The sequence below is a fragment of the Nicotiana tomentosiformis genome, chromosome 8 (genome assembly GCF_000390325.3).
Source record: "Nicotiana tomentosiformis chromosome 8, ASM39032v3, whole genome shotgun sequence".
Classification (NCBI taxonomy): Eukaryota; Viridiplantae; Streptophyta; class Magnoliopsida; order Solanales; family Solanaceae; genus Nicotiana; species Nicotiana tomentosiformis.
In genome coordinates this window covers 99,314,467-99,326,888 of record NC_090819.1, presented here as the reverse complement: position 1 = coordinate 99,326,888, position 12,422 = coordinate 99,314,467, and the positions used below count along the sequence as shown (strand labels likewise).

General features: G+C 33.9%; 1 protein-coding gene across 1 annotated transcript; it reads left to right on the top strand.

Annotated features, from left to right (window-relative positions):
* Positions 1 to 11,726: 11,726 nt before the first annotated feature.
* LOC138897886 (uncharacterized) lies at positions 11,727 to 12,203 on the top strand. Its single transcript, XM_070183907.1, has one exon. It carries the CDS (start codon positions 11,727 to 11,729, stop codon positions 12,201 to 12,203), a length of 477 nt encoding a protein of 158 aa, XP_070040008.1.
* The last annotated feature ends 219 nt before the right edge of the window (positions 12,204 to 12,422 follow it).

The window sequence follows — 12,422 nt, the reverse complement described above, 5'->3', positions numbered from 1 at the left end:
TTCCGATTTCAACCCGAACCCTTCCAAATCCTGAACTAACCATCCCTGCAAGTCATAAAACAGTAAAAGCATATACGGGGAGTCTTATTTAGAGGAACAAGGATCTAAAAAGAAAAATGACCGGTCGGATCGTTACACGGAATACATTGGCGCTTTTCTTTTTAGTATTGAGATTAAAAATAATGTATCAAGCAAATAATGTCAATAGCCAATGAAGGAAGCACATCTGGCATCAACAACCAATGAATGTGGATGTGGAACAAGAATGTTCCCTGTTCTTGGGGAATTGTTCATCGAGGATTCTCCACTGTTGAAAATTATTCCAAATCAGTTTGTGAATTATAGATTGATTGAGTCGATAGTAATAAACCACAATTGAACATTTACAGCAACTTGACCTCTCTTGTAAAGCTTAGCATTGGTTATGTGAAAGAGGCCATACTCATCATCATCTAGTTGTGTACCTTCTCTTAAATTTGTGTTGATCATTGTGTTCTTGTCTTTAGATGTCCTTGCATGCCTTTCATTTACCGTGAAAGTTCTTGTATTCTTTCCTTTATAAGTATAGTTTAGTTTTCCTCCATTCAATACTTAGAATTTTTTCAATGGGAATTTTAAATGGTTGTTGCATTGAAGAATTATGTTGTTGGCAAATTTGATAGGTGAATTGTGTTTGAAAGTACTCCAATTTACATGGCAAAGAAGAAGCTGAAAAGCAAGAATATATAATATGTTAACATCGTCAAGTAAATAAGATGTTAATCATGTACTTACAATACATTATTAACTTGGATCTTGTTGTAAAGATTTTTATTTACTAATGTAAAAGTTAAAGTAGTTAGATTTAAAGTTCTAAAATATTTCTACTATAAAAAAAATTAAGAAATTGAGATAAAACATTGACAACTTGAAATGGAAATTCATTACATTCTTAATATAACGAAAATAATGAAGATTTTATTATTAATTGAAAAGGCCAAAAAATGAATAAAAGAAAATAACCAGTTTTTAATACTCCAATTTAAACCTTTTGATAGAGGTGAAAGTTTTCTAGCGTGGTTAAAAAGGACATCTCCCGAAGAACCAAAAGTTAATTGTAATTTGAAATTTTGAAGTTAAAAAACATGAATACTTAGAAATAAGATTTTATGCATTCTTAAGTCATTCTACAAAATAATGAAAGTATTGTATTAGTTAAAAAGACGTGTGAAATGGTATGTACAACTTACCTAAAGTGATTGTTAAAGGCATAATGACCTTTTATTAAATTTACAGATTTTTCTACCGTTTTAACAAGTAGAAATAGCGCGGTATAGCCACTTTTTTAAGTGGTATTTACTTTTTAGCCAGTGTTTTTAATGTTGAGCAAAAATAGCCACTACTCTATTAAAATTGATACAAAAAATTTTTTTTACCCTTTTTTCATGAGTGATGTGTAAATATTAAGGACACTATGTCCTTAACATTTACATTGCACACATGAAGTTAAGGACACCATGTCCTTAACATTTACAATGCACATATGAAGTTAAGGACATAATGTCCTAAAGTTTAATAACAGAAGTTGCAAATACAAGTTAATGATATTATGTCCTTAACATTTATATTGCACACATGAAGTTAAGGACACCATGTCCTTAATATTTACACTGCACATATGAAGTTAAGGACACCACGTCCTTAACATTTACACTGCACATATGAAGTTAAGGACATGATGTCCTAAAGTTTAACAACAGATGTGCAAATACAAGTTAAGGACATTATGTCTTTAACATTTACATTGCACACATGAAGTTAAGGACACCATGTCCTTAACATTTACACTGCACACATGAAGTTAAAGACACCATGTCTTTAATATTTACATTGCACATATGAAGTTAAGGGCATGATGTCCTAAAGTTTAACAACGGAAGTTGCAAATACAAGTTAATGATATTATGTCCTTAACATTTACATTGCACACATGAAGTTAAGGACACCATGTCCTTAACATTTACACTGCGCACATGAAGTTAAGGACACCATGTCCTTAATATTTACATTGCACATATGAAGTTAAGGACATGATGTCCTAAAGTTTAACAACAGAAGTTATAAATACAAGTTAATGATATTATGTCCTTAACATTTATATTGCACACATGAAGTTAAGGACATCATGTCCTTAATATTTATACAACACATATGAAGCTAAGGACACCATGTCCTTAACATTTACACTGCACATATGAAGTTAAGGACATTATGTCTTTAACATTTACATTGCACACATGAAGTTAAGGACACCATGTCCTTAACATTTACACTGCACATATGAAGTTAAGGACATCATGTCCTTAATATTTACACTGCACATATGAAGTTAAGGACACCACATCCTTAATATTTACACTGCACATATGAAGTTAAGGACATGATGTCCTAAAGTTTAACAACAGGATGTGCAAATACAAGTTAGGGCATTATGTCTTTAACATTTACATTGCATACATGAAGTTAAGGACAACAAGTCCTTAACATTTACACTATACATATGAAATTAAGGACATGATGTCCTAAAGTTTAACAACTGAAATTGCAAATACAAGTTAATAATATTATGTCCTTAACATTTACATTGCATATATGAAGTTAAGGACACCATGTCCTTAACATTTATACTGCACATATGAAGTTAAGGACATGATGTCCTAAAGTTTAGCAGCAGAAGGTGCAAATACAGGACACTTTGTCCTAAATATTTACACAACATTCGTGAAGTTAAGGACACCATGTCCTTAATATTTACACAACACATATGTCTAGCACAAGGGGTATTTTTGTCCGGCGGATAAAAATTTATTAAGCACTGGCTAAAGAGTAAATACTTTTAAAACAGTGGCTAAAAAGTAATGACATCTCTAATCAGTGGTTATCTGTGCACTTCCCCTTTTTAACAACTTGGAGACTTGGAAAGAGAATTTATTGCACTATTAATATTATCATACAAGAAAATAATAAAATATATTCAATTAAAAAGGTCAAATAATCATCACAAGAAAATAATTAGTGTTAAAAATTAATTGTTACTTTTTAGCAAGATGATACTCCAATAATAAACTTATCTTAATTCTGAAGAAAAGTTTAACCGTCATTATCAAATTGATTCTTACGTTTTAAGAAATATTTAAGGTTAAGACAAAAAAAAATTAAAATTCTCATGCCTCTTTTTTCTTGGAATTTGTTTTTAGTACCCATCAATTACAAAGTAGGCAGGCTTCTCTCTTTTTTAAGGTAACCATCAAATATATATATATATATATATATATATATATATATATATATATATATATATATATATATACATGTAACGAATTTTGTGGTCCTTAGTTACTTGTAACTATCTTGTTCGCTTGCCAACCAAAAGAGTTTGCTTTTCCAAATATGTCCTTATATTTGCTATTTATCACTTCATACACTAAAGTATGTTTCCAATAAATAAAGATACTTTCAAACCCTTTTTGGTAACACATAGCTCCTTAACCTAACTTTCTGCTGGTGACGTATGTACCATAAGTTTTTTGCCCCTACTTTATTTCTTTTTTGCTTAGGTTCCTATATTTAATTTGGTAAATATATTAAACTCTGAGCCCTTCAAAAATACTTGAAAAGTTGTAAATGATGATGAATAATTGTGCACAAAGATAAATCTAAAATGCTGATAACAATAACCTTGAAGAACTCATTTGATATTGGGAGAGTACTATGTCGATCAAATTTTCTTAGTAATTCAAAAATTATAATTAAATTTCTCTTCGATCTTATTTTTAATAGAAAAATTATTTTGAAAATATAAATTTAGATTTAGTGATTTAACACGATTATACAATAGAAAATAAATTTCAAAACTTTTAAAAACTAATAGATTAGAATATTGTAAATAAAATAAAAATATTTAAATTTTATCCAATTTACTTAATTAAGTAGGGATATAACTAGGGTTGTTCATAACTGAACAATCGTTAACCGAACCGAACCGATGGCTTATTGGCTTATTGGTATCGGATTATCGGGGTAATAGATGGTGAACGGATTGAGATTTTATAATTAATGGCTTAATGATTTGGGGACGAATTACTCAATTTTCTTATTGGGTAAACCATTAACCCGTTATGAATTTTTATATTCAACATACATTGTAGCATAGTAAAGTTAGGCAGAGCTGTAGTCATATGGATGAAGCTAGTTTTCTTTATGTTTAGGATGCTCATCTGGATTATTTACAATACAATGAACTGGAACTATGTTCTTTGCATAGATTAGCTGGTATCATATATGTCTACCTTATTAGTAGTTCTTGTATGTACTAGATTGGAAGACGACTCTTCAAAAATACTTTTAGATTAACAAGACAGTCTTTTGAATTTGAATCTAACATTAGTCTGAAAGCATCGACATGCCATCTTACTATGGCCATTTAGTATTGATTGTTCAGAAATTTTCTATTTAGTTTAGCCGTTAAACCGCCCGATAATAGTTAATCTGATATCAATCCGCCTATTGTCTTATTGGATGGCTAGCGGATTATTATATTTATAATCCGATAACTGATAAGTCAAACTTATAATCTCACATTTATTAAATATGGTTGATGGTCACATGCTATTGAAACAAAGATTTTTTTTCTTAAAACAATTTAATTGTCAAAAATCATATAATCCTTAATTGGTTGGGTAGCGGGAATTTTCTTTTAAAAATAAAGCATTAATGAGTTAATGATAAACTAAGTTAATTCTTGGACTTTGTTTTAATGAATTTGTGTCTTTCTGAATTTCATCTAAACCTACACTTTAATCACCATATTTTTTATAGCATAAACTATGGTCATATGAAATTACGAGTAGTTAATCAATAAATACCAAAATAATCCATTAGAATATCTTCTTTATTTCTACCTCTAATTAGAAAGTATATGCTCACAAATTCATAAAATATTAAAATATCTTCTTTCATCTATGATTATAGTCCATCTGGAATTATTTTGCATACTTTAAATTATGTTACTAAATATCAAGTTACCTTTGTCCCTTTGATATCTGCTTATTCCTTAGCACACTTGCTTTCGTATAAATATTTCTTTTAATAAATTATCTAATGATATGATAAGAAAACATAAATAATGAATAATAAATGGTTAAGAAGCGATGATCTTAAAAAAGTTGCGCCTAAAAACGTAACACAAATTAGCAGTTTGTCAAGTGGAATGCTAGAGTGCTGTCCGTCTCTCGAGCATTTGACAGTGGCTCGTTTCGAGCTTCCTACGTCTTCCAACTTTTTCTTAGAAATCACCTGCTTGTAGATGGAAATTAAATCTTGCAAATAACCATATTCTTACTCCATATCACTTGCCAACATTTATACAGTGTAACACTAACTGTATACCTTATCATACACCTTGCACCCTTACTATATGTTGCACTTCTGTACCTAATCAACCACGAGAAAATATTTTAATTGGAATCATTTTCTTCTAATATGTAGTTGTAACAAATAAGAGAAAAACGCTAGGATTGCTTCCCCTTCGTGTAGGCTATACTTTTGGGGTATATAAATGTTCAATTCTAATTAATTAAGCATGTGTTATGGCCTCAATTTCTATTCCACCAACTTAATGTCTTCCAACACTTAAGAGGTTTTTATCCCAAGTTACTCTTCCAAGTCAACTAAGGTGCAATGATGAACAATTGATTAGCCCAAGTAGAAATCACACTATTCCTAGTTAGATTTCATTAATCAAGTGATTAACCCACTTAATTCCTTGCTAATTACCTTGTACCTAAACTAAGTTCCACTCTTCCAAGTTAGAACAAGCAAAATAGGCATGGATTTGGTGTTTGCAACCACATAATCAATCAATAAAGCATGGAGTAATTAGATAACACAAAGTTTAATCAAATATAGAACTAATATTAATAACCTAAAAATGTAACCACACTGAGGGTTCACAATCCTAGCTTAATAAACTTAGCTAGACATATTAAGGAAGAAAAATACAAAAAGAGATAAAAATCTAAACATAATAGCTAAAGAGGAAAGAAAGATTGTGTAGAACAATGGTGAAGTCACCCAAATTCCTCAAAGAAGAATCCCAAAAGCTGCTACACAAAGTATTCTTGCCAAAAAGATGCCCTAGAATGACTTAAAATAGCTATTTATACTAAGTCCCAAAAGTGAACAAAATTGCCTTGTCGGGCCAACAGTGAGGTCAACCGTGAGATAAAGCTGAACCGTAATGAATTCTAGAAGCTTCATTTCTTCAACCCTTCAAGTTTCTCTTGAACTGTGTCCAACGGTTGGAGCAACCGTATCCAACGGTCTGCCTAAAAGTCTTTTTGCTTCAACGTTTTTCTAATTTTTGCTCTAAAGTGATGATTTCTTATCCATTTTTTATATTCTCCAATTCCAAAGTTCTCACACAATCTCAAAACCTGAAAATACACCATTCAAAGTACAATTATTCGGTTTATTCCAATAAATTGGGCATTAAACTTATCAAAACATAAGAAAAATTAGCTAAAATGATAACGAATCAACTCCCTTAAACATACACTTTTGCTAGCCTCAAGCAAATCAAGACTCGGACTTAGGTACCATTTCATTGAAGCTACTAAATATTTAAGCTCACAAGCTAAGGCTAGCATCACACGAAGAAGCATTGAAGTACAAAAACTCATGATTTCGGTTGGTACCACAATTATACTCAAATGCATGACCCCTCAATAACTTCCATAGGATTTAATTTCAAAACCACATGAATACCAAGCAATCAAGAAAATTTTCAAACTATGATCCCAAAGCTTATAAAGTTATCTTTAAGTCACAAGGCCACTTTCTTTTGTTCATGTGTCTCAATTGAGAAAAGAAACATTAATCATACTAGATGCCCTCACAAATCAAGAGAGATTCCCATACACGTTAATATATTTTCAAATAAAAAGTGAGATATGAACAAAAGAAATAATCACTCTCTCACACAAAAGAAGTTCAAATGTATAAAAGTAGAACCATAGGCTTGCCCCTCGCGTAAATCTCCACTAATGTAAGTGTGCCTAGTTTAAAATTATTTAGGACTTGCGGGAATGTATTATAGGCTTTTGGTTGGAGGTAGGACATCAATATGGGTAAAGAGTGACTACGACCTTCCTAAGCACTACAATTTTGACAATTTAAAACACAATTCTTTTAAAAATTTCACCCTTTTTGCTCTCCTTTTCAACTAGGCGATATGATTGAATTACACCATTAGAGCTCCTTAGTACGCAAGGCTCTCCTTTTGTGATCACCACCTTTGTCATGAGTCTCTAGTCTTCCATTTTTATTTCAACTTTTGTTTTCTTCAAATTATTGTCTTTTTAGTTTTTTTGTTGTTTCACCTTCAAGTAGCTTCCACATCACACTTTTTCCCTCTCCTCCACCAAACTTAGGCTTTTGGCCTAGATTGTAAATTTCAAGTGCTTAAGAAAGTCGGAAAATCAAAAGAGGTTATCATTAGTAGGGAAAAAGGCTTTTAATGTGGTTGACAAAAAAATGCTAAAGGCTCAAAAGGGTTGCCTCGGATAATCTTATCAAGGGTAGGTAATTAAAGGCACAAGAGGTCCAAAGAAAGCTTAAACTCATTTTCAAAACCAAGCACAACCTAGAATTTTGCCTCAAAACACACTTGGGGAAAGTTAGAAACCACAATTGACACAGAAGAACTCAACAACAACCTCACCTCACATGCATCATGCACACTCAAAGCAGATATGTATTTATTCAAATCCCAATTGAAACACATGAACGCAAGAAGTTGTCATAACCTAAAAGCTATATGGTGACATTAAGCTAACAATGGAACCTAAGAATCATGCCAAGAATAATAAACTCAACTACTTCCTGAAATTTTCAAAAGCATGCATTTCACATAAAGTTGTTTCAAGGCGTACATTTAGGTAATGTTGGTATCAAACAAGTCAAAAGTTGACTTTGGGACATCGACACTAAAAAAAACAATTCGGTTCAAGTTTCATCTTTGGGAAAGAACCATGGAAAAAAATTCCAAAGAGGTTATTGCTAATTTCTAGAAAATGTAAAATAAAAGATCAATAAAATTAAAAAAAGAGAAAAGACGAAAAAGAAAATATAACATTAACTAATGGCATCAAAAAGTGTCAAGCATACCAAAACTCATCAATACCCTTCCCCCATACATAAAAATTTGCATTGCCCTCAATGCAATTAAAACAAGTATAAGGGTAGGATAAAGAAATACTCTCTCAATCCGAGCAGGGTGGCAGGCTCAACTGTTGCCAACAGTTGATGAAATCGTGGCCAACGGTTGGCAGTAGAGCATAGATGGAGCAAGCTGGAAATTGACACGGTTTAAACCGTGGCCTACAGTTCACTTCACGGTTCTCTTGAGCTCTTCAGACTTGCTACAAGGTTCCAACTCCATTTTCCAACATTAAGCTGAGTTGCTTAGCTTGGGATTTACTGAACCGTGACACTACAGTTTAAGCGACTGTGTCTCACGATTTAGCTTCACCTACACTCTCCAAAAACTAGCATTGTCTGGAAATTGACACGGTTTAAATTGTGTCCTACGGTTTGGTTCAATTGTTCCCCTGTTGCTCTATCTTTTTTTAGATAATTTTTCTCAACCTCTTCACTTTAAACATGCACCCTACACACATTTAATGCCAAAAATACATCAAAGCAAGGGGGAAAAAAAGAACACACTACACTACCAATATAAAAACAAAATGTAAGAATAAAAAGAAAAAGAACTTGGGTTGCCTCCCAAGAAGCGTCTTATTTAACGTCAGGGCACGACGCAAAGTCCAATACCAATCAAGTCATTAGGGGTTCCCCCAATTGAATTTTTGAAACTACTTTTGCTCTATCAAATTGGCCCAAATAATGTCGGATTTTATGCCCATGCACTTTAAAGATTCTAAGGCCATCCCCAGATTCTAAATCTATGACACCAAAGGGGTAAACATGCATAACCTTGAATGGCCCAAACAATTTTGATTTCAACTTGATCGGGAATAACTATAAACCATGTATTGTAGAGAATAATTAAGTCCCCGGGGTGAAACTCCCTTTTGATAATCTTCTTGCTATGGAGGAACTTCGTTCTTTGCTTATACAAAAAATCACTCTTATATGCTTGAAGCTAAAATTCATCCATTGCATTGAGTTGAGACACTCTTAAGTTTGTTGGATCAACTCAATTTGGCTTGAACTTTAGTGGCTTAATGGTAGAAGGTTTGGTTGGAGGAATAACTCGATTTTTCAAGTCAATGGACATCTTCTCGGGCTTGTAACAATATGAACCGAGTCTTTCCTTAGCCATCACGGATCCATTGTATACTTCCATGGCCTCATTGTTCGAATTGAAGAGAACCACTTGTAGAGCTTCTTCCATGCAAATATCTTCCATGTCATCGTGAACCACATCATCCACCACATCAACTACGGATATCATACCATAGTCATGTGGTTGTTTCATTGATTTTTGTATATGAAAAATTGCCTCTTCATCATTCAATCTAAATTTGAGCTATCCTGCTTCAACATCACAAATAGCTCGCCCGGTAGCCAAGAAAGGCCAGCCAAGGATGATTGGAATTTCTACATCCACTTCACAATCCAATATTACAAAGTCGGCAGGAATATAAAATCGATTCACTTTGACAAGGACATCATCGATGTCACCCAATGGTTTCTTCAATGTTCGATCTGCCATTAACAATTTCATTGTGGTAGGTCTAGGATCCCCCAAACCTAAATTCTTGAATACGGCATAGGGTATCAAATTGATACTAGCCCACAAATCACACAAAGCCTTTGCGAAGCTTGTCAACACCAATAGCATAAGGAATAGTAAAAGCCGATAGATCTTCCATCTTTTTAACCCCGATTTGTGAGATAATTGTACTACATTGATGGGTGACCTTGATGGTTTCAAAATTAGCATTATTCTTCTTAGTGACCAAGTCCTTCATGAATTTATCATAACTCGGCATCTTTTTAAGAGCTTCCACAAAAGGCACATTGATGCTGATTTGATTTAACATATCATAGAACTTTTGCAATTGGCCTTCTTGTTGTTGCTTTGCAAATCTTTGTGGAAATGGAGGAGGCGGAATCGGTAATTGCTTGAACAATCTAGGTGCCTCCTTGCTTGCCTCATTGATTGGTTATTTCTCCTTTGAAGGGACTTCATTTGCATTTGGAGAGGTTCTTGGTGCTTGGTGCACCTCTTCAACAACAATTGGACTTACTATTGGCACCGCACACTTGGGAATTTCAATCACCTCGGGCCTTTCATTAACCATGAGAGGTACATTTTTCTTAAGAACTTCATCAACTTTAGGGGTATCATCAACCATGGGAAGATCCACCTTTGGAACTTTGGGACTCTTGACCTTAGGAAAAGCATATTTGAAAGGCAACTCCTCTTCATCATCATCATCCTCAACTACAATCGATTCGCCTTGTAGAAATGGAAAACACTCACTTTATACCCTCATAACTATTTGGATTTGGAATTGTGTCACTAGGCAATGATCCTTGTGGTCTCACATTCAATTGAGAAGATATTTGACCCAATGGAGTCTCAATTTTCTTGATTAAAGTGGTATGAGAAGCCACCGCTTGATTCATTTCTCGCCTCTCTTTGTCGGATTGCCCTTTATTATTTATCATCCTTTCCATCATCCCTAATAGTTGGTTATGAGTTAAAGAGTCACCTTGGTTGTTGTATGGAGGAGGTTGGTAGGATCTTTGTTGATATTGTTGAGAAGATCCACCACCTCGATTACCTTGATAACCTCCACTCCAACCTTAGTTTCCTTGATTGTTATTTCCTCAATTTCCTTGATTGTTATTTCCCCAAGTGCCTTGGTTATTACTCGGCATCCATTGTCCTTAGCTAGATCCTTGAAAGTTACCTCATTGATTTTAATAGTTGCTCACAAATTGAACTTCCTCATTTTGCTCTTGATATGAATCATCTTAAGTGTAGCGTCCATTATCTTGTGAGTACATCTCCTCTTGTGGTTGACGTTGATTACCCTTCATATTTTTCTTAGAACGCAAGACATGAACACCTTCCACGACATGTAATTGCCGTGATGCTTGAGTTTGTTGAATTTACGCCTTTTCAAGTTGATTCATAGTGGTGGTCAACTCGGTAATGGCTTGACCATGATCTTGCAACTCCTTGTTGAGGTGAATCATATTTGGATCCCCTTGAGGAACATTTGCTCGGGATTGCCAAGCGGATGACGTCTCCGCCATATCATCAAGTATGGAACATGCCTCCGGGTAAGGTGTGGTCATGAAGTTTCCATCGACAAGCTGGTTCACTACACATTGATTGGTTGTGTTAAACCCACGGTAGAAGGTTTGTTGCAACATGTTCTAGGTCATATCATTGTTAGGATGTTCCTTCACCATGGTTCTATAGTGTTCCCAAATTTTATGAAGTGGATCATTCAATTCTTGCTTGAATTCCAAGATTTCATGCCTTAATATAGCCATGTGCCCGGGTGAGAAGAATTTGGCAATAAACTTCTCTGCCAACTTATCCCAAGTATAGATAGAATGGTTTGGTAAGCACTCCAACCAATCCAAGGCTTTTCCTCTTAGGAAGAAAGGAAATAACCTCAATTTCAAAGCGTCCTCGGATACATATGGCTGTTTTATCAAATTTTGAAGAAGGTCAATCAACCTACAGACCACCAAGATTTCAGAAAATGGTTCGTAGAAACGGAGGCATTCCCGGGAAGGGTAGCTCTAGCAGAAACACTAAAGGATACAATTGTTGTCACAAGTGCAGAAAGCCAGGACATTTCATCAATGATTGTCCTCTCCACAAGCAGGACCTTTACAAACACAATGCTGGCAAGATGGTTAAGAGGAACCCAGTCCCCGACAGAAAGTTCAAAAGAAGAGATGTCATTGATAATATTGTAAAGCAAGCTCTGGCTTTCTGGGGAGATTCCTCTAGTGAATCTGAGGGTGATGATGAACAAGCAGACACCTCTATGATGGTTGTTGAAAGTAAAGCTGCAAAATATGATTCCATATTTGCATTGATGGCAAAATCTGATGAGGATAAAGAAGATGGTGACGATGAAGTAAACTTTCGGACGTTCAAAGAAATTTGAAGTCTTATTCTAAAAAGAAGTTGGTATCTTTGGCTAATGTTTTAATTGATTCTTATCACAACCTCATTAGTGATAAAAATATTTTAACCGAGGAAATCAGAGAGTTAGAACAAGAGAGAGATGATATGGTGGTTGTAGTTGTAGATTTGAAGAAAACAGTGGAGGAAACAAAGAAAGAAAATATCCTCTTAAAGAATTCAATGGAAAAATGCATGAACT

What these genes read in the sequence shown, in the direction of transcription:
- LOC138897886 (XM_070183907.1), top strand. Translation starts at nt 11,727, where the DNA reads ATGGCTGTTTTATCAAATTTTGAAGAAGGTCAATCAACCTACAGACCA.